This window comes from Antedon mediterranea, chromosome 8, assembly GCF_964355755.1.
Source record: "Antedon mediterranea chromosome 8, ecAntMedi1.1, whole genome shotgun sequence".
Taxonomy (NCBI): Eukaryota; Metazoa; Echinodermata; class Crinoidea; order Comatulida; family Antedonidae; genus Antedon; species Antedon mediterranea.
The window spans coordinates 7834750-7858685 of record NC_092677.1 but is presented as its reverse complement, the minus strand read 5'-3'; the positions used below and the strand labels follow the sequence as shown (position 1 = coordinate 7858685).

The 23936-nt window shown below is 32.8% G+C and overlaps 2 protein-coding genes across 2 annotated transcripts; one reads left to right on the top strand and one right to left on the bottom strand.

Annotated features, from left to right (window-relative positions):
• The first annotated feature begins 9090 nt into the window (after positions 1 to 9090).
• Positions 9091 to 17832, top strand: LOC140056825 (GLIPR1-like protein 1). Its single transcript, XM_072102318.1, has 10 exons — positions 9091 to 9222; positions 12917 to 13067; positions 13322 to 13561; positions 14322 to 14407; positions 14752 to 14840; positions 15200 to 15229; positions 15638 to 15727; positions 15993 to 16100; positions 16979 to 17008; positions 17243 to 17832. The coding sequence occupies exons 1-10, from the start codon at positions 9218 to 9220 to the stop codon at positions 17296 to 17298; spliced, it is 885 nt and encodes a 294-aa protein (XP_071958419.1). The 5' UTR covers positions 9091 to 9217; the 3' UTR covers positions 17299 to 17832.
• Positions 17833 to 18032: 200 nt separating this feature from the next.
• On the bottom strand, positions 18033 to 22853 carry LOC140056826 (putative defense protein 3). Its single transcript, XM_072102319.1, has 5 exons — positions 22440 to 22853; positions 21471 to 21699; positions 20882 to 20943; positions 20120 to 20224; positions 18033 to 19595 (listed from the first exon to the last, which is right to left on the bottom strand). Exons 1-5 carry the CDS (start codon positions 22627 to 22629, stop codon positions 19567 to 19569), a joined length of 615 nt encoding a protein of 204 aa, XP_071958420.1. The 5' UTR covers positions 22630 to 22853; the 3' UTR covers positions 18033 to 19566.
• Between the last annotated feature and the right edge of the window lie 1083 nt (positions 22854 to 23936).

Here is a 23936-nt window from a genome sequence, read left to right as displayed (position 1 = left end):
ATATTAATTAAATGTAGACCTCTGCCCAGTATTGTTGTAAACAATGTTGATAAAATAATATAAAATAACTAGGCCTAGTACCAGTGTGCCAAAAAATCTATGACTATGAGTTGGTAAGGAATGACCGTCATGTGTAGGCCTAGTTAAAACTATTTATATTTTTATATTTAATTTACATTTTATATGTACCGTACTGACGCGGGTATAAGTCCATACTCGGGTATAAGCCCACCCCCGACTTTTGACTAATTTTCATGAAAAATGAGGAACTCGGGTATAAGCCCACCCATTAATTCGAAGATCTACAGTGTATGTCGTAATGCATTATTTTGTATTTGGCGACGTCCATACACCGAATACACCTACCTTTGATCATAACCAAGCTAGGCTAATATACGCTAGGCCATATGAGGCCTAGCGGTCCTGTTTTGTTTACACTCCATCGCGGTCGAAGATCGCTTCACACACGACGCTACAAGTCGCCAAAACGGAAAACCACTATTTGGGATCGGCTGCCATAAACAAGCTTATTAAATTTCTTTGGTACATTTCTATTTAACGAACATTGTATACTTGCTTTTCTGCTTGATAAATTCTTGTTAAATTGATGTTTACAGTAAAATAAGATATTCTACGATAAATTACACGAACTATAAGCTTAATTTTCCGACACTCTACACCTTGTGTATTAATTAGAGGCAACGTCGTACACGTGAGGGCGCTCGCTCGCATGGTGGAATACACAGTAGTGTACATGTGCTGTTTTTGACGATCTGCATTTTTGGATCCTCGGGTATAAGCCCACCCCCCAAACTTGACGTGATTTCATGTTCGAGGGGGGTGGGCTTATACCCGCGTCAGTACGGTAATATTTAATAAACAATAACATTTATTTTTTAAACTTTGTTGAAACAAGATGTTATAGCTAGCATGAGCCTAGGGTGCTATGAAAAGTGTTTTTAAAAGTCTTTTTGTATCATTTGTGTAAATTGTTTATTATTTTGCCGGCAACACATTTTTGGTCTGAAAAAAAAAAAAAAACTTTTCCTACCGACCTACTCATTTTTGTAATTTAACCAAAATGTGGCCAACACAAATTTTTTTTTAATGAATTTAAACCTGAAATATCATAACTTTTATTATAACACAGGATTACAAGAGGAACTCGAGGATAGAATCGAAAAAGATAACAAAAGTTCTTGACACCAGCATCTAAGGATGAAGATATCTCATTTTCACAAATTTCCAAGAAAAGGGTATGCATTGCAACAGTCCTTCACATATTCACATGTTCGATATTTCATTTTCTCTTTCAGTGTCAAAGAAAACACCGTTAAAAATAATTGAGAACTGAAATATGCATTCTAAAATACAATCTAATCAAAAAAGAAATATTAATTTCTTTCAATCAAGTAAGTTTGAATCTAGAATGTTTAAGAATTTGGTATGGAACCATCCCAATCATATGTAAAGGTTTTATTCAAAAAGTGAGAAAATAAATATATGGCCCCACATCAGGATTTGAACCAGAGACCTTCAACATACCGTGTGAATGCTCTACCGATTGATCTACAGGGCCCCAAATTCTTTCTGCATTGTATGCTCATGAAAAGCAACTCAACAATTAAATTAAGAATGTAAAAGAATTGAATTGGCGAGTTGCACATCCAAGCCTTGTAGCTCAGTTGGTAGAGAATCTGCATGGTATGTCTCTGGTTCAAATCCTGATGGGGCCATATATTTATTTCTCTCTTTTCATATTATTACAATTTAATATTTATCATTAGGCCTAGCTAGGCCTGTACTTATTAACAAGATTATATTACTAACACGCAGCTACATGATGGTTATTGAGTGTTTGGGTGTTTGATTATCACCGCGTATAAACTATTTCCAAGTTTTCCGTCACATCATGAATATTCATGTATGGATGCACGCCCTCTATAGTTCCTAACCTAATACGAAAAAAGATAATAATGCATATGGGGTAACTTAGTGTCCCAGTATGCGAGGCCCGTATATGTACAGGTTGACTTTTTGGGGTCACTGAATTGCACTTTTTGAGCATTTAATCTTTGACCTAGGTCCAAAAAAAGAATGAAATTTTTCGAAAGGCCCAAAACATTTCACATAACAATAAAACCAACAATTGCAGAAAGTTAGTCATAAAAATCCTAAATCCTAAACCCATTAAATATACCTTATTTAGCCTTAGTCACTTGGGGTAGAAACCTCGCATCTTCAAAGGGTTAATACATATCCTTAGTAATAGATTGCATAGGGTTATTCATTCTGTTATAAATAGTGATCATAAAGGTTAAGTCAAAGGGCATTTTGCTGGCTAATCAATGATCTCCTATATTATACTGTTGAAAAAGATATTGAAGGGTCCTTTTTGTCACTGGATTTCAAAAAAGAAATTAACTCTGTTAGTAGAGAATTTATGTTTAAAGTGTTAGAAAGTTTAATTTTGTCCAGTCATTTTTTAGTTGGGTAACAGAATATGTCATTGTTAACATGGTTTGATATCCGCAATTTTGAAATGAAATGTGGAATACGACAGGGCTGCCCCTTGTCAGCATTACTATTTCTATTGGTGGTAGAAATGATGGCGAATAATATAAGAAACGATCTAAACTATCAAGGAATTATGCTGCCTAGTCCTATTAAAAATGAAGTGCGTATAGCACAACTTGAAGACAATACAGTCTTATTTACAGGAAATGAAAAAGAATATAGAAAGAGGTCTATTCAATCTAAGTGATTTCTGTGAAGTATCTGGTTTAAGTTTAAATAAAAACAAACAATTGCTATGTGGATTGGTAAGAATAGATATACAAGTGATAAACCATATAACTTAAACTGTGTCATTCATCTAATAAAGATCTTATGAATCTACTTTGGATATGATACAGAATTGTGCAAAGAATTAAATTAGGACAAAAAGTTAACACATTTTGAAAAGTTGTTGAATATATGGAAAGGCAGGAAGGAACCTTACAGTATTTGGGAAAATAATAGTTTAGCTTTAGCTCAATTACTTTACAATGCATCTATAAATGATGTTCCAGAAAGTGTTGTTAAAAGGATAACACAATAATCTTATGAATTTCTCTGGAATGGAAAAAAGGAAAAAATAAAAAGGAAAACATTAAGGTAAAATAGTTAATGGTGGCATTAATATGTCTGATTTTTCTATTCAAGTGAAAGCTCTCAAAATCTCATGGGTAAATTCTTTGTAGAAAGCATGTAAAATGGAAAATACTTCCTTTGTATTACATAAATAAGATGGGAAATGAATTTATAGTATTGAACATGTCAAATTTGAATAATAATAAGTGCAGTTATTTTTTAAATAAGATGCCATAGTGTAACATCATATAATGATGTTATGCAAGAAAACCTATGGGGAAATAAGGAAATTGTATTTAAAAACAAAGCTTCGTTTATAAAATGTGGAGTTTTTAATCAAATTAATGATTTAGTCAAATGTCATATGTACCCAGGTGAAATTCTGTTACAGTTAGAAGTAAAAAAAACTGGATTAGTGAATATGCTACATTTATACAAGCTATTCCTAAATGTTGGCTGGATTTGATAAAAAAATGTTAAAGAAAATAGTGTTGAATTAAATCCAGATGAATATAGTGTAGGCCTAAGCAGGATTTTAAAATTAAAGATATAAAAGATATATTCAAGTCTAATTGATGGCACATTTGTTTTCCCTATTACCATTCCCAAATGGGAACATGAAATTAGTATCATGTTGGTTTGACATTTGGTAAAGAAAGTAAAAAATGCGAAAAATTAAAAATATGCACAACTTAATTGTATCTGTTCATTTAAAGAGTAAGTTTTTGGTTGTGAATGCAGCATAAAGAAAACTATATTTAATTGCTTTTTATTCTATATACAAAAAAATATATTGTCAGCACTAAATAAATAAAACCAATGGGTCATTTTTAAGAGTATCCTTGTACATACTATGAATGTATTTTATTAATGCTGATTTATTTTATGTTATGTATTGATTTTATTTTTTTATTATTGTGAAGATGTGAATAAACCACTCAATTCTGTGCATAAACATAAATAATGCAAACATATTATATTTAAAAAAGATGAGAGTTACTAAAGACAATACAACTAATGTGTTTTGTTTTAATTTAAAACTCTTTAAAGAAAAATGTTAATGATGAATTGTATAATTTATATTTATTGATATGGGAAACTTAACATATAAAAAAGAAATATAAAAAGAAATGTATGTATTATATATTGTAAAATTATTTTTCGGAATATCATCACTCAGGCGGTTAAAAATTAATGTTTGCCGCCTGTGGTGTTATATTATATAGGGCCTACTGTAAATGCAAAAAAACAATAAGAAAAACAAGAACTAGAAATTGATTACAAAGAAATGTATTTATTCAAAATAAAAAGTTATATTTTCATTAAAGATAATGAAGATGAAAGAAATAATTCCCTGCGTTTAATTACCAAATATATACGTCTGTCCTTGATACTCTACAGTTCTGAGCAGTCACATTATCGTAAACTACCGACCATCAACAACAACCGTGTGACGTGACCGTGTGACGTAGACGTACGCTCGCCTAGTGCTTTAGTTGGTGAGTGGCGATTTGAGTGGCTTCAACATAACAAAATAATTCATACTTACCTGAATAACTTATCAATACAAATTGTACGTAATAAAATACATTTATTGATATTTATTAATTATTTTATTCAAAGTTTCAACAACCGTATGCCTATACAAAACACAAATAGGCCTACGTAAAATAAACATCAGCGAAAACAAAATCTGGAAACATGGCGGCGTGTGTGTCGTAGTGGTTTACTTTCTTTATAAACTATCTGAAACCCTATTTTTAACTAACAAAATTAGAACGATCTGAATTTGGAATTGGATTATAAATGAATCCAAATAATGTGTAAATCAATTGATTATCGGGATAATATATCAGCGAATACTGAATAATTGTGTAATTATTTTAATTAATTTTCTTTGTAAGTTGTTCTGAACACTCAAGTTCAGTGTGTTGAGTTCTTCTCGAACCGTAAGCAGCGCGCCCGGATGGTGCCAACGACATGGCTTCGGGGATCACATCAAACTAAAACTTTATTTCGGATGGTACTTTAGTGTTTCAGTGAAATAAATTATTAGCTATTTTTCTTGGATAATACAGGTTGTTCTTCAGTACAGCTGATGCAATATTTACGTTCGATTTGCGTATATTTTCGAAACAAAACATCTAAACTTACCTGCATCTCAATTCGCCTCTCGTGCCGTCTAAGTAGTCTGAGATGGTAGAACAGAACCCGTATGTCTGGGTTCTTTCCCGCTCTCTATCTAGTTTTTTTTTTAATAACCTTTGAACTTGCTTAAAAATACAATACAAACAATAATTATTTTAAGCCCTCGCTAATTTATCCCACCTTTTGTACGCCAATATTTGCCTTTTCAGTAGCAGCGGTCAGTAGTGGTAACAATTTAAAATGTTCTAATTTAATTTATACTATTTCTCAATGTACCTTCTAAATACAATGTATTCATTAGGCCTACTGTAATTCAAAAAAAGTTTGAGCCCGTCAAAACTATAGAGGGCTCACTCGTAGGTATTAAAAACATAGTGGCCAAATCTGGCATATATGCTATCTAGCATAATTTTGGCCCATTTGGCATCTAGTATTTATTCTAGGCATAATTTTAGTGATATGCCCAAATATGGTAGTGATATGCCCAAATATGGTAGTGATATGACATCACATTTTGTGTCACATAAAGATTGGTAGTGTAGAGCTTAACTTTCGTAAAGATGGTACAAGTGTAATGTGAATGCAGTAGTCTAATTCCTACAACAAAAAATAACATACAGAAATCGCAATCATCTCCGTATTGTTACAGCAATCGAACGTCGAACTAGACTGTGCAAGGATTACTATCAGAAACTTAAAGACCCTTCCCATAGACTACACCACCTTCTGCCAAAAGCGCCTAAATCTGGATACAATTTAAGACAAGTTAAAGAATTTTGCATTCCAAAAGTAAAAACGGAACGATCAGAAAATGTCATGGTAAATTTTGGTCTCTTTTACAAGTGGTAGGCAAAAATGTATCCCTGCACAGTCGTACCTTCCCCTGACTTCTGTTTTGTCTGTTCTTCGATGTTTTGTGTAATTTGATTTTTGTTGTTGATGGATATGATATATTTTCATTTAAGTATAATTATATATTTTTGTATAATTCAACCCAAAAGTTGCAATACAAGTATTTTATCGTTAATCGAGTATAGAAGCATATCTTTACACCTCATTGAAGACAAACATGAATATACATTTATTACTAAAAGCATGTTGCTAAATTAATATCACTTTGTTATTGTTGATATTGGAGGAGACTGAAATACAACAGTATTACTGTCTGCTGAAATAAGTGTCAAGGTCGATATCCTGGCACGCCAGTTTTTATATGTTTACAATACAATTCTTCCATAAGATTTCCACAACAGCCTCATTCATCAGAATTTACAATTCAATTACTTTATATAACATGCTTTTATGAAATATAAATGCCAATCATTTTCATTTACAACGCATTGCCCGTGAGATCTTACTTAAATAGGTCTTTATTTTTTGCATTGCCCGAACAAATTATTTGTAATAACCTGAGTCGTACCCGAGATGTACACGAGTTGTACCCGATTTTTACGCGAGTTTTACTCGAGTTGTACCCGAGTTGTGGAATTCCAAGCCTGTTCAACAGCATAAACATGTTTAATGGTTTTAAATGTATATAGCGCAAAATACAAATAGTCTCTATGCGCTGTTTAGCACAAGTGTACAAATTAAAAAGTTGATGAAAATAAACCAGGAAAAAGCCTAATAAACCGAATAATTTATGTAAAACATTTATCCATGAAAATCATACTTCCTCATGCCATTTTAGATGACACCGTAATTCTCAAGACTACGAATAACAGTGCATAAAGCATTGTTTCCAGGCTATAACCCGTAGGTCTAGTGTACTCAGTATTTCCGTGTAAAATCGTTCCTCATTCGAGACGAGTAGGGGGTTACAAAATAGTATCTGGTGCGTCAGAGGGATTACCGGCTATCTGATGATAGGACAATGATTTACTATTGGCATTCCTTGGCCATATGCGTAAAGACATACATTATTTTTATTTCATTTATATGTAATTTTTACTTTCTATGGACCAGAGATTCCGAAATAAAAGATTGAATGAATGGAATAACAAATAAATAAATAGTAATAATATATTGAACTGAAATGTATACGCTTTTGTATACCGATGCGTTCACAGTCCATTAAATTGAAGTGGTCATTTACTGTTGGATTACAAATCAAAAGTTATGTGTCGACTGTGAGACCGATAGGGTACCAGTAGCCAATATATTGTTTAAATCCACATAACATATATTAAATCAATAATATTAATATCGGTTTGTTACACAGATTTTGTTATCTTTAACTTTATCATCTTGACCCAATGAAAGGCTTGGTCAGCTTTATCCTTTCAACTGTAAATGTATCTGCTCTTTAAATTAACTTCTGGTATAATACGTTTATGGTATTCCATAATGAATACATATAAAAGGCATACTATTATTATAGGGCGTAGTCTGGTTATGAGGTAGAGGTGTAAGCTTAGGAAGATGGAAGTAAGCGCTCGTCCGTGGTGCTATTGTATTAATTATAAGTGTGTAGCTTAGGCCTAGCCTAGAGCCTTAATTTTCTGAACGAAGTCTGGCGTCCTAGGCCATAACCTGTATTATTAAAACTTTTATTTAAAATAATCAATACAAATCAATACTTCACAGTTTGCAAATAACATTTTACTGAAATTCGCTTTACTATAGGCCTATTCTCAGAAAATCATCGCGATATTTTCGGCGATGATTTTGTGATTTTGGGTAAGCTTTTGCAGTGTTATGACGTCATATGTCCACTGGTACTCATGTGAGAGAGCGAACGTCCTAGCGCATGCGCATACCAAAACACTGATGTAATAGGGTAATAGGGTAGCAGTCGACATAGTCGACGTGAAAATCTAAAAGATCCTATTCTGAGGACGCTGTTGTGGCGAATCCAGGATTTTGAAATATAAAACCTGTGTAGCGGAATCCGTACGGAACCGCGTCGAAATGTTCCCCTCAATTTACCATCTATACAAGTATGTCAGCAGTCGTCGCAAAGCCTTACGATACGCAGTTTCTCGGAGGCTTGAAACATGCATGTAAAACCAAGTTTCTATTAAATATTGTTTTCGCTAGTTGCGTGTCCCATCCTACGCAGTAGACGAGCCGATATCATGTTAAATCCAATAAGAATTTAGGAAGTGTTCATAAATTCTCGATGATGATGATCAGTTAAAACACACCAGGAATATATAATTAAGAATAACCATTGGTGAAAACCGTTATAACATAATGATTTGTATTAAGCCTACGTAAATCTGCATCTGATTATAATAATATGCTATAGGCCTACTGTATGTAGGTCACTAGGCCTAAATATAATGTATTCACGAATTTCTTGTTCATTGGTCACATTGACAGTTTTTATAGAAGGTCGTGATAAACGCAAACAAAACATTAACATTGTACAGATAAAACAAACATTCAAACACCAGTTTACAATGACAATTACAAAACAATTTCTATAATTTAAGGTTTATATAAATTAAATTAAAATGAATTGCTTATATACTTTAATTCTTTACAAAATCCAAAATGAACAAATAAAAAAGTTTCTTCAACAAGTTAAAATCAATCGGCAAAAATAAGAAATATTACCGACAATGCAACTAAAGTATAAACATTGAAGTATCGGGTTTAAACTAAACGCGACAAAGCAAACAAGTCGTTTTGTTAGAGCGCACTAACACGGAAAGCCGACAGGTTATACACCCAATTAAGCTAGAATGATTTGATATTATAGGTAAGAAGGCTGAAAATCAATTAAATCGCTAAGCGTATAATTATCTATGAATATTTGTCCAACCATTATACCTGAATCATTCAGTTAGCATTTGGCAATTTATATGGAAACGGCGAAAAAAAGTAAAAGAACGTTATATCCGGTAATCCGCGTATTTTTAAGACGAAGTGGACATAATTTACGGAATCGTACTTGAAAAGTCTTACGATAAAACTAAGAGTAAGAGACAAAATGAAGTAAGTTGGTATATTATTTGTATTTATTATAACTTAGCTGTCATATTCTTTCTGATCATGGCTCCATGTGATAGCAATTGTAGATACATTATACGCTCTCTCAGGCAATAAACGTCTGGTTCCCAAAGTCCGAGCGATGAGTTGCATTTTGTTTTTCAGATAGGCTACTCCTTCATTATAAACATGTTTTTTTATACTGTACGTATTTCGTGATATATAGTCGAAAATTGTCTTCTTTGGACTATACATTTTGTTAATGTTTATTTATAAAGTAAATGTGACTGGATATTAAAATCAAATGTGTTAATGTGTAAATGTTACAATTACAAAATATCTCTTTAAAAAAAGATGATAAAATGAAAACAAAAAACATTTAAAAAACTTACGAAATACAGTTGAAAATTTAAAATATTAAAACTGCCTGCTCAGAAGAAGATGAACATATAAATAAATCTAAATAGTAAATGTATTGGAGTTAAATATTTCTGGACACAATGAAATAAGAAATTTTTTTTTTCTCATTTGATCAAAAAATATAAACAAAATGTTACATAGAATTTTGATCAAGTAAATGTTTAACAATTTTCGCTGAATAAGAATCAGGTGCCATGCAAAAGAAAATTAAATGAGTTCTCATAACCAGCAGTGAGAGAAGCAACTTAACCCTATTTTAAATACCAGTGAGAGTTTAAACTACTAAATCCAAGACGAAATAGTATGATTTGGTTCACTTATTTTGTTTAAAAGTCAACATATCCGAGATCGCTCTTACAAAAGTTGTCTATAGGATTCTATGCATAGATGTTTATGAAAATCTATATAATTGTCTACAGATTATCAATAAAGATTTTTATAGAAAAAATCCATAGAAATGATATGGAAATTCTATGAAAACTTCTATAGAAGGTCTATAAAAACCTCGGTATAGACATTCTATATAAGGTATATAAAACTCTATGGAATGGTTGCACAGGTTTTCTATTGAATCTTTCTATATAAATATAAATGAACTATGGCCCTGGTGAAGGTGGTGCGAATATTTGAATTGGATGAACACAAAAAATGTTTATTTTAGAACTAGGAGGGTTTGATATTTTTCCTTTGAAATATCTATATAAATCAGCTTTATTAAACATTTACCCAGTTACACCAAATAAACATTCTTAGGTCAAATAGTACAGTACTAATTAATCAAAGTTAATTTTATTTTTATGTTTCAGTGGATACTGTAATACATTTGTTTGAAAACAATGCCAAAAGTCATTAGAACTTATCAAAATATTGCACGAGTTGTATTTGATTGAAAGAAATCAATTGCATATAAATATAACTCCTGTACCAACTACAGTACACATTCTCAATTCACTAATATGTTCTGTTTGTGGTGCATCCTTGCATATTATCTTTATAGATTCACATATAAAACTATTAAATATATAAAATAGTCTATACTCTTCTATGTTCTGTGTATTCTAATAATTTCTTTTACTGGTTATTCTGTCACTGCTTGAATATTGAATATTGAATACACTTCTTAAAATATAATAGTAGCGAGATGGCAAGACCTATAAAACAATAGAACTAGAAAGCCACTCCGAGAGTGCATACCTCCGCCTACTGTAAAATTCCCCTACATAAGATTTCTTCGGTAAAAAAATATATATTTATATTTGTGTGTGTCTTAATGCTGTTTGTGATTTAGGCTAATTTCACTACAAGTATGTAGTGTGTATATGCGAGTTTGGTGTAATGGTTATGTAACAAGCCTTTCAATTAACAATATAAGCTTCAGTTGACTAACAATAGCAACGCGAAAATCAAACGAGTGAATTTGAAAAGAAATAGGTTTTTAAACTACTCGCATCAAAAAATGTGCACATTAAATCAATTTGTTTTAAAATTACCAATCAAAAATTATAACTTTTGCCTCTTGTACAAAAATGAAGTTTTTTGGACAAGTAGTTCTTGAGAATATGCAATTTCAGTTCACTTGTTACTTCATGGAGATATTATAATATCTCTACGGTTACTTTAAGACTGCTCGCCGGCTTTTGAAAAATTATGTCCTATCTAGCGGGTCTGAAAAGTAGGCCTATACTAAAAAGTGGTCCCAAATGGTCCCAAAATTTAATGGAATGGTCCTTGACCACATATCTATCTGTATATTCATTTCGGTAAAGATCTTGTAATTACTTTTTGAGTAATCCTGCTAACAAACAAACAAACAAACAAACTCTTTGGCGGAGGTAAATAGGAAAGTACAGAATTGTTTTATCATGTTCATGTCCATATATTCAAGTCCATGTGTATTTTTATCACAAGTTTGATGGTGTAGACATAGCTTTAGGCTGTGTGACATTAAATTGGCATAATTATTCAACAAAGACAATAACATCTTTTGTTTTGCAGTGGGACAATAATATCTGCGATACATCGCTGTTGCCTTTCTCTCTACCGACAGTAAACAACTGTTATCGTGCACAGGAGATGTGTTGAAACTTTTAAAATACTATTTTAGACATGTAATGGTCTTATTTTAACGTTTTTATTAACTAAAATCGTATCGACACATCACTATTTAACCTAGATGTAGTTCACTGGCCCATTTAAATCTAAATAATCTGCCCTACTTTTATTTCCATAAATTCATATAATCTAAAAATTACCGAAATAAAGTTTGTTTTCTTAGAGATTTTATCATGCATTTGTTATGTTAAATAACAAATCAATAATTATTGTTTTCTACGTTTGAATAGTTTAATTCTGAAGTCGTTGAAAACCCGACGTGACGATTGACCGACATTGCTATTCATCCATTACTTTCGGTACCCTTAGAACCTTGTAAGTTGACGCTTCGTTAAACGCATTCTCAACCTAACTATAAAACGCAGAAGAAAATTCAACAACTGCGGTTCAATGTGTGGCTTACAGTTTACTTAATAAACACAACTGATCCACTGTTCTCACACCCAATACATAAAAGAATAATACAAAGACGTTTGTCTCGCCCAATACCGTATGATTTAATATTTCCAGCAACGGCCCATACAACCTTTGAATTCACGCACACCCAAGTTAAATTAATAGATTGATTTTTTCCATTTATGCTGTTGCATTTCCATATATCCATATCTTTAATTGTCGAGGTCTAAAACTGTTTGAGATAACCAATGGGCTGGTGAATTATTATATAATTTCAATCTTCCGCAAAGGATAAAAATATACTATATAATAGGCCATTGTATTCAGAATACATAATTTACCTACATATACCTGTATCAACATAAAATAAGTAAATACGGTTAAAATGCCCTTGTTATATTTATTATTATTATGCAAGGTGCTCTTTAAGAATTTTACTCAGGCATAAAGATCGCAATAACATCTATTTAAAAAAATTGTATTTATCTATCCTTTCGGAAATTGTCTATATTCAAAGTAAAATTACACTAATGTTTCTATGAAATAATGATGATAAAAAGAAATTATTATTATATTATTCTCCACCCACAACTGAGAAAAAAATAATGTAATAAATAGTCATAATACTTTCACATTTTGAAAATATTTTGCAGAAGATTGTTAAACAGTATTAAAAAGCAAACAAAATAAAATGGTATTGAAAGTATGAAAAATACATAGGTAAACAAGTTGATGTCTTGTTTAATCAAATGTCTTTCTTTCTTTTTTTCAGACTAAGGACATTTCTGTTTATCTTAATTCTTTATGTTACATTCAGACCAAGTTCTAGTAATTTGACAGCAGAAGAAATTCAGACAGTTCTCGACAAACACAATGAACTAAGGTCACAAGTTTCTCCAGAAGCATCGGACATGAAGTACATGGTAGGCCATGTCTTTCACAATATTCTGCGCACGCTCAGAAACGATACGAGCATGCGTAAAATGACTGTGAAATGAAATGAATAAAAGACATAACAGAAATATGATACTAATTTCGTTTCGTAAGTTTCAATGGAAAGTTCGAATTGAAAATCAGCATAATGTTCCCAGGAAGGAAATTGATTTTTTTTTCCAAGTTTCTAATTTATAGTTGGTAACGAAACAATTTATTTGAATGTATTATTGCATTTGTATAGTCGTGGGATGACGACCTAGCATCTATGGCACAAGAATGGTCGGACGGTTGTGTCTTTGAACATGGTCAACCAACAAACATCTCTCCATTTGACCCTGTTGGACAAAACCTTTACAGCTCCGGTGCAAGCGCTAGCAACCGTCCAAACCTGGCATCGGCAACACAGGCGTGGTACAATGAAGATCAATATTACAACTACGACACACGTGAATGTAGTGATGTCTGTGGCCATTACACGCAGGTATGTGATTTAAAAAATAATAATAAGTAATCTGCAGTCAAGTGGTTCAACTGTAAAAAATAACATGTTAATTCTTTCAACAAAATTAGATTTGAACTAGAATTTAATTCGTCACTTTAACGAATTATAGTTGATCATTTTTATAAATTTATTGACATCAATATTTTTTAAACATGCACGTATGTTAACATACAATCGGAAAATGTTGATGTATGCCATCCTATATACGCTTATAGTGCTTAGTTGTGCCTATTATATGTCATATCACATTGTAAAATGTTCACAAAGACTCATTACACAAATATGTTACACAGTTAACGAAGATATTATAGTGAAATATAGATATATATAATATATCTATGGTGGCATCAAACTTTTTTTATAATTTATAATACATAAGTATTAAACCAAAATATTCGTTTATAGAAAGCAATGGTTATGCTTTCCAGGCGCGACAAAGGGGTAAATGACGGTTGGGAAAGATTTTGCATTGTTTAACAAACTAGGGCCTATAATAGCATAACCTAAATAATATAGTAATGTATACAGGAAGAATTATCTTTCCCGTATCCTACGTATGTGAACACAGCGCCGAAAAACGTAACTGTCTCTGATTTGTCTACGGCCCGGCCTCGTTGAGGATGTAGCTTTAGCTGAAGGAGGTTGCGAGGATGACTTGAATATCGGGGACGTTACCATGGGACAATCTGTACAATGTAATTCAACTGAATCTGAGTGTTAATTGTCATGTTTTCTTTAGGTGGTTTGGGCCGACTCGTATGCACTTGGCTGTGGCCTTACTTTTTGTACAAATAAGTGGATATTGACATGTAACTATGGACCAGCGTACGTATTGTTTGTATTTTTTATTTTAAATTATTATCATGGTGTAACCACAGTATAGAAATTATTAAATCTCTCTCTATAACAACTCATTGAGAATAACATAGGACCTACCTAGATACTTAGGGCAGTAGTTAGGCTACTTACTAGCTATGGTGTATTGATTTGGGTATGGCCACCGATGAAAATGATTATATAAGCTTTCCTATCGAATTAACATAATGTAGGCTATTACACGATATTTGACAATGGAGATATTTTAAAGTGTTGTAGAAAAATACGAAAACATAAAATGTTCTCATATGGCATTCAATACATCTTTCAACAAAATCAATTATCGTTTTCAGTGGTAATTACAATCGACATCCCTACGTCAGTGGACCGAGTTGTACCGAGTGTTCTTCGGGTTCGAATCAATGCTACGAAAATCAATGTCGTAAGTAGGCCTACCTTACCTTGAATAATATTTGTTTCTTTTTCAAATTGTTCAGCATCATTAATTAGGCCTAAAAAGAATGAACGATTTAAAATTCGGTTTTTGTAATTGAGCATTACAGTAATATTTTGTTGACATAGCATGCATTGGTAAATCTTCTATCTTTAGTTTTTTTTTAACAAGATTATTACTGTATTATGTGATGTCAGTCAAACCGACCCTGTTTTTTAAAAATGTTATGCGTGATCAACTAAACAATTTTATTTGCGCTTATCCTGAATCGATTTTAAATCTTCCAGTCAGCTGGTCTGCTAATGCCTTCTTTTTATTTTCTTCTTGATTCTTGTTTTTATGTATAGGACCATGTTCGGAACACAATGAGGAATGCAGTAAGTATTGTTGTTTTTTTTTCAGTTTCATCATAAACTTTCAGTTTATTCTACACATGAGTATGACGAAAGAAAATCAGAAACATGGGAAACGGTGGGATTTCTATCTTTGTTGAGTCCTCCGTCTATTTTTCTTCCGAATTTCCAACAAAGTTTTATCTCCAGATTATAATCCTTTATCACTTTAATACAAAACTTTGATATTGTATTGTATTATAATGTAAAGTCAATGAACAGAAATTACAGCAGGCCTATCTGCAGAGTAAATACGTGATCGGTCGAAATGACATCACATGACTACCGCTGCATCGTAGACGTTATATGACTAAGTAATAAATAAAATCCATTGAAATCTCGAGCACTGTTTGAATAAGTAATTGTCGTTATAATAACCTGTTCATTTTACAGTTTGCAACCAGGTTTGTGAAAATTGTGGAACATTGAATAGTGACTGTACGTGTACGTGTAGAGACGGTTACCTCGGAAACGACTGTTCGGGTAGGTAGGGTATCAAGGTGACCGGAATTGTAATAGTATGGTTTTTAACTGCTGAGTTGGGAGAGTAATTGGTCGTCAAATCGAATAGAATTTAAGGTTTTAACTACATTTATTTGGAAACATGCCTCGAAGTGGGTGGGTGGTTGGCGAATTAGTTTGGGAGGTACCCGCTCTGGTAAACCTTACGGCCTTTATAAAGCGAAATGTTGTTCAATTGAGTCCAGTTTATATTGCTATTCAAGTTTAAAGACTTTGTCTTTCTTAGAAATTTGTGCAGACACACATGCGAATTGCGGTAATGGTTGGTTCGTAGGACAGTGTGGAAGATTTGATTACGTCGATGAAGGTTGTCCTAAGATGTGCGGGTTATGTGGTGAGAACAAACTTAATTGTCCCTGTTTTATGAATTAGGTCGGTATGCCTACCACATTGTAGAAATATTCTGTCCGGCTTGTTCATTAAATTCTCGGTTCGAGAATGAAAGTAATAAAACGACGCAGATCCGACTAGAACTATGTAATCGAGGCGCTGAGGAAAGATGTAGATGAATAAATTTCAACTTGATCTCCACTATAGACGTGGTGATTCATTATGGAATTCATTCAACGTTTTACATGATGGTTTACCGTCGTCAAAGTAGTAGTGAGCTTTTGCATCGACGGTAGACGATAGGGGACAGAGATATGGTAATCTATACAAAATATTAATCAGCGCATGCGTATAAGCCCAATATAGGCCTAAGTTTTCACTTGTAAACTAAAACATCATAGTTTAGGTATGTTACGTAGTATGTGTAGAAGTGATTTTAGATTCATTAAAAAAAAATAAGCGTCCTGGGGTTTTTTAGTTCAACCTTCTAACTTCGTTAACCTAAGACCATAAATTAATCTTTTCAAACACTCCCGCAAGCCCACGCGTGTACAGAGTCTGCGGGCATGTCAGGAGGGGGATGACCGCTGCGCCGTCGCTTGTGTTCTCGAAATAATTGTCTCTGTTGATTTAATTACCGTCCCCTTTCGTTTACCGTCGCGACGATGCATGGTTGTCTTCCCTATTCTGACGAGTCTGGTGGCTATTACATGCAATGATGATTTTGGCAAGAAGGAATAAATATTATTTCTAGGGCTACGATCTTTTAATCTTTATTCTGTCGTTTTGATGATTGACTGTTGCTATTATAAGCTCTACCTGTTGTGTTGCTGTTTTTCTCTAAAGTTTAAATTTTTTTTTTTTTTTCTTCTTAAAATACAGTTGATCCTGATCCAGATTTCGTTTGTCTTGGTGAGTACACTGTTTTAGTAATAGGTAGGCCCAGTATTAAAAATAAATGAGTAATTTAGAGGCAAGTAGAGTAGTAGACTTATTAAAGTATATTAGGCCTAGTACAGTATACACTCCTTTCTTCCTGCACACTAACATACTATTCAATTTGTTTTGCAAACAGGGTGTTGACATTAAATATAAATAGTGAAGACTTCACTAACCCAGATTTATGTAATATTATTTTCTTTACAGCCTTTCCTACTGAAACGCCTTGTCCATGTACTCGACACAAACCACCTGGTGTTTAGGTCATCTGTAAGCCACCAAACGGACGCATGTACCATGAGATTGTCGTCACAAATATCTAATATAATAGTAGGCCTATATAGCCTACAAAAAAAATGCACATGTCGAAGTGCGTTAGATTTGCTGCGCACTTTGTGCACTCCAGTGCATGCATGGTTGTGAAAAAATAAGGAGCGCAAACTTGACTCATTTCAGCGCGTTTACATCTTTGAACCCATGTAATATATTGTTCACGTACAGCACAACGAAGTGTTAGTACCGCCTCCTCCACGCCCTCTATACATAGCAACATTTTGAACATGCGCAGTAATTATTAATTAACCGAATATTAGAACTATGTAAGAAAAACTGATCAGAACTTAAACCGATAGAGTTCTTTTATATAAATGCAGATACAATTTTAAAAGAAATAAATATAGTCGCAATATTGTTAATATTTATTATAATATTATTATTCATTTTATATAGGCTTTGTTTTGTAATAATCAAAATATGTAGAAAATATAAGTAGGCCTAAAAGATATTAATATGGGGAAATAAGAAGACTTACCAATGATTAAAATAGAATTAAAATTGAAATAAACCTTGCATTTGATATATATAATGTTTAATATTTATTTATTATAGGGCCTATAGTTTATTTTTCAATATAAAAATTGTTATAATAATCATTAAAACATGTATTAATGGAGAATATTTCGTTTCTTATTCGTCAAAAAGAAGTTACAAAAACTAAACCGGTGTACCAAACATGTAAAAGTAATACAATGGCAATCACACATACATTTACATAAATAAATAATAATGTCATTCTTATTGTGCTTTATGCAATGGAATGCCTTGTTGCATTGACTTTATATATAAGTATTTTTTTGTTTTTGTTCTATGAGCTCTTAGATTAAGATTTTTTTTCTCTCTTTTGTTATGGATATAATTATTATGTCACCATGGTAGACCTATTCCGAAACATAAAGATAAAATGAAATGAACAAGCGATTCACATTTTTGGAAAACTTAAATATCATGGAAACATACAAAATAATACTGATCACATGAGGCAGCCTTAACGCAGTTGTGTTTTGACCTTACCAGGTACCCATTTGTACAACTTGGTGCCGGGAACTTAAAGACAGCGTAAATGTCTTGCATAATAAAACAAGCAGCAATGCGACGAGCGTTGGACTAAATTACCGATTAGTAGTACATCAATAAAACACACGCCCTCATAAAGATTGGACTAAATAGAATAGAGTAGCTTTCAGGCCAAATGTCTGAAGTGTAGACCTATCCCCGCCACTAGACTTTCCCCCAAGTCTGTATGCTTTGTCTTTTTTACCACGCTGCTGCTCCTCTAGCCCGCTAGGACTACTCAATCAGAACCTAAAGCAAGCAGCAATTATAGTTCTAAGGACGACAGTTTTACGAAAATGGAAACTCCACTATAATTTATTGATTCCAGCTGCTACAGTAGACCCAAAAAACGTCTAGAAAAAGAGTCTATTAGGACATATGTCATGCTAAAATTACAAATCCCAAAGCATTTCTGGTATATTCACTGTCAGATATTCATTGAATTATTATCGAAACAGTCCATTAAAGTTTGTGTTTGTAATAGGATATTTCACACTTGAAATATCTAGGGTGATGAAGTGACCCCCCAGACTTGACCTTAGCAATACAATTAACTAAAGTGACAGAAATTGAGTATTCACTTCTGTAACAAAAAAATAATATTTATTCACATATAAAAAGAGAAAATAAACCCAAAAACCATTGTCTGACAGACAATTTAAGTATTTGTTGCTTTAAATTACATTTTTTTCAGGTAAAATAACTATTATGTGCCAAATATTTCTTGTTTATTTATTTGTTTTTATTTCGATTTGTGTATTCAAACTCAAGTATAGTATACGTATGAAACGCCATATGTGTCAAAATATTTCTCTTTTTACTAATATTAAAACAAAACTCCCCCTGAAACCCAGACTACATATTTACTAATGATTGTTAAACAAAATAATAATAAATCATTATTTCTTATATTAGATAGAATATCAATAACAAAAAAAAGCATCATTGAATGTAGAAAGAACAATAAATAAAACTTTTTTTCTTGGTTATATTCATTAAATTCAAGTCATTAATAACATTCGACACACCAGCCTTTCACTCCTTCTTTTTTTATAAAAATATGTATACATTTGATGTCAGTTTTCTCGTTTACAGTCATTTTCTTCAACCTCAGATAATATTCCAAATAAAACCACTGGTTAGTTTTTACATGGACAATACACAGTTACTGTAAAAAAAAGACAATGATACATTATTTTAACATAGGCCTACACTTATTGGTTATTGGCGGGTCACATATGTAAATTTCAAATTCTGATATTATTTTAAAATAATGTGATAATAAACGTTAAAAAAATATAATTAAATTGTATTTCTAATTTGATAGCAAATGACCTCCCACGGACTCTATGCAGTTTACGATTGTCGCCTGCAATAATTGATTTTATCAGCAGAGAGAGCGAAAGCCATAACGTAGCCTAGGTCATCTTGGGCCTATTGTTTTGAAGACAAACCATGGTCTTTCGAATTAATTGACAAGCAATGAAGCGTTACAGGAGGTCAAATTGCCGTCAAGATATAAATATAGCTACTACGCAGCAATAATACTTCACACACAAATAATTATGATCTAACAGACATTTCATTTAACAAGCTCGATGGTAATATGTATCAACTAAATATTATATATATCATCAGTTATGAAATGAAATGCTGTAATCATAATTTTCCAAAATTGTCTTAAAAACTTACTAATTTTGCAAGTAGGTCCTGAAAACCCATCATCACAATTACAGATTTCTTCACCATTCCCATTGAAGCTGCATGTACCTCCATTTAAACAGTTCAAGTTGCATGCTAAAAATTATGGGAATACCAATTCAAAATAGGCCTAAAACGCATGTATGTTTTTAATATTGCAATATAAATGTTGATAATATAACTACTTCGAGGTATGGTTATTAGTTAAATTGCCATTCTGTTGGCGCAGTAGGCCCTACCGTTACGGCCTTTTATACTTTAAGAATTAATAACTTTTAGAATTTAACCCTGAACATCAGCGAAAGCTCTGTAGCTTAGGGGAATGAACGTCTAGTTTCTTTAAGATTGTGGGCTCGAGTCCTACCGGAGAATGATTAAACAAAGATCTCAAGTGTAATGATAATAATAAATAATTATTATAATAGTATTTATAAGGGGCCGTTCCAAACAAGATAGAATACCTAAAATGATACATCTTAAAATTACAAAAATCAAAACTTACCATAAAGATTATTAAGGTAAACATTTTGTATTTTACACAATCCTTAATTAAAACGATCATTACTAGAATAACAATTTTGAAATTGGAAACAGATGAGTCTTAAACGTCAGAGAGTAGAACAAACATCTGTTTTGTTTTGTTTTAAAATGCAACAAAAAAAATTCAAGAAAACAATTATTAATTGGTTTACACAATGTATTTTATACATAATAATAACTTCAGTGGGTACGATGACGATTATGAATACTTACAATTAATTTCCGGTCCCTCAAGTTTTACCCAAAATGTTAGCCTGCTCTGAACGACCGTGACACTGAAAATACAAATAATAATTTTGGCTTTGGAGAAAACACAATAAAGGGTCTTATTCGACTAAAGCTAAAAAAAGGCGCAAACAAATTATTTGTTCAGAGGGACAATTGTTTCAAGAAGAATAAGCATTAAAGGTACAAAAGTTGAAGAATCAACCACTTTCACTCTTTGACTGTCTTAACGGCAACGAGGATGCTGACACAATAAATGCATGGTATTGATGTAATTAAAGATGTTTTAATCCAATTTTGGAGGCCTATCTATGTTATTATATTCATTGTTATTATGCAAGTATTTATAAATAATATAGTTTTTTTTTGTCCCAAACATATGGGCAAGCTTCCCAGGAGCTGTCGCAAACCTTGTTATTCGAGTCCCAATGCTCCTAGTGTAAGAGGCGCATTACAAGTGTCGATGGGCCATTTTGGAAATTTGCCTTCCATGTAAACTCTAGAATACTTACTATGGAACAAGTGTCGATGGGCCATTTTGGAAATTTGCCTTCCATGTAAACTCTAGAATACTTACTATGGAACAAGTGTCGATGGGCCATTTTGGAAGTTTGCCTTCCATGTAAACTCTAGAAACATTTTGTTCGTTGAGTCTGAATGAGTGACTGCATTTGAAGTACCGCCAGTACAACCCAAATATTTCGTAGATGGTGGGTTTTCGATGAATTCGCCATAGATTTCATCAGTATCCGGATTCCTTACTTGTAAAAGAAATCCCTTAAAATTTACATCTGAAGATATCTGAACTAAAAAAGCAAAAACCAGAACAATCAGATAGTGAATCGTCAAAAACAGTAGCATGCTCATGGCTGTAATATACGTATAATTTTAGGATTGAAACTTGGTTTGCCACTAGGTTGCAACGCAAGAACGTAAGCGTAACGCATGTGGGTGGGGTGGGTGAGTCCCGTGTTCTCTGAACGTAGGGGAATGAGCTGTTAGGAGCTCATTGTACTAAGCCTCGGCATTATGTGGTAGGGTGGCCAGTTCATTTCCACGCCGCCTTTTTTCTCCCTAGTATTTTCAACCAGGTACTCATTTTACAGCTGAGTGGACTGTGAGTTGTCGGGCATTGTACGACAGTCGAGTGTCCTAACCACTCGGCTATCCAACTCCTCCAACGCATGTACTTTTACCAATTACTACATCATTCAAACCCGTCGTGATTGATCAAATTGCTTGCGTTGCGCTTACGTCCTCCTCGTTTCGTCTTAGTGAGAAAAAAAAACAGGGAAGAGTAAATCTTCCCTGAAAAAAACAAAGCTGATGGATTATGATTAGTGTTAGTACTAAGGGCTTTCCATTGGCATGCTGCTGTTTTCAGTCTGATTGTCCGAATATAGCTCCAAAATATTTGTATTTGTACACGAAACGACATCTGCTCTAAATTATAAATATAACAATTAAGAACGGTATAAACCCATCACCCTCTATACATTACCCTCATCTTTCGTTCCGTGTGCCTAAACGAAAAAATAATACGTACTTTGTATTTCGCTTTCATATGTATATGCTGAGGAACTGATCGTAACATTATATGGCGACTCGTTGTTAGGCTGTGCCGAAGCTCCATGGTTGGGAGTCATGCTCTCACAAGCAGAACTTGCGGCACCAGATGGGTAGGCTGCCACATTCCCAAAACAGAACAGTATTACCACAAATACAACTTGATTCATCCTGTAAGTGTTTGTGTTGTGTAAGTAGCAGCACAGGAATGCTGATCCTTTTCCAATGACAAATTGAAGTGAAGGTATCGAAACAATATTTTGCCTTTATCTTCCTCTCCACATCATTGGTTTAAATGAATAAAGCTTTTATACATGCTATATAATCTTGGTGCTCACAGAATAACCATCGAACTTTGCTATTATTTGTTACATTATACTGTTACTGTTTTGTATGCTCGTGAGAGAGTCCCTTTTTACTTATTTCCACACACACACACAATCTATAGGCCACCAATTGTTGCAACAATACAAAAAAAAGGTTCTCAAATGTTAACATTGTTCGAAAAAAAAAATGATGGTTGATAATTAATCATTACATACACTCATTGTATTGCGTCATAATGGGAAGCAAACATTTACATCATGATCAAACTAGTTTGACAAAAAAGTGCGATGTGCCCAAATACGGTAGTGATATGCTTAAATATGGTAGTGATATGACATCATCATGTTCATATATAGAGATAATTAGTTAAGGTGTTACGTTTTTATATTATTGTTTTAAATTGTATTGTATCTATGTTTCTAAGCTCAGGAAAACAAATTTCATGTATGTAATATTATGTGACAATAAATTGAATCTTGAATATTGAATCTTGAGTATATGGACACATTTTTTTGTTACAATTTGATAGTGTTGCTTTAAAACCTTATTAATATTATTTTGCAGTGGTCATAGTCAGTAATGGGATGCATACCTCAGGGATGCATAACAGATAGGCTACCGTTTCAATGGTTAAACCTGTAATATTTAAATGCACGGGTAAGAGACACAGGCGGAACGTTCAACTTCAACGATTTGTTTGAATATAACTTTTATGTGATATTAAATCACTGGAATTCAAAATAACAATGGTAACTGGCACACAAGCCTACTCATTCATACTTCTATTATTGTAGGAAAGTAGGCTATTGTGAAGTTATATTGAACAGCCCTAAAGGGAACCCTTTATAATTTACTGCTGTAGTTATGCATAATCATTGTGTTTATTAGAACTTCTCTTTACCTCTAACTAATTATTACTAATGAAGATAGTATCAATTCATTGTATCTGTTTTCCTCCTATGTCTTGTTACGGCTGTCATTAAGTGCTAACTAGATTTTAATTCGTCATGCATTTTTTTAGATATGACATTTGTGATTGAAGAACAGAGATAATCGGTAATAAAACATCTTCCAACAATGCAACAGCGCAGAAAGTTGATGTATGTCATCGTATGACTTGCCAATATTCAGAGACGTCATCAAAATGATT

What these genes read in the sequence shown, in the direction of transcription:
- LOC140056825 (XM_072102318.1), top strand. An exon ending in ATGCTACGAAAATCAATGTC is followed by an intron (nt 14,841 to 15,199) that starts GTAAGTAGGCCT and finishes TTTTATGTATAG; the next exon opens with GACCATGTTCGGAACACAAT. An exon ending in TCCAGATTTCGTTTGTCTTG is followed by an intron (nt 17,009 to 17,242) that starts GTGAGTACACTG and finishes TTTTCTTTACAG; the next exon opens with CCTTTCCTACTGAAACGCCT.
- LOC140056826 (XM_072102319.1), bottom strand. Translation starts at nt 22,629, where the DNA reads ATGAATCAAGTTGTATTTGTGGTAATACTGTTCTGTTTTGGGAATGTG. An exon ending in ATATGAAAGCGAAATACAAA is followed by an intron (nt 21,700 to 22,439) that starts GTACGTATTATT and finishes TTGCTTTTTTAG; the next exon opens with TTCAGATATCTTCAGATGTA. An exon ending in TGAGGGACCGGAAATTAATT is followed by an intron (nt 20,225 to 20,881) that starts GTAAGTATTCAT and finishes CATAATTTTTAG; the next exon opens with CATGCAACTTGAACTGTTTA.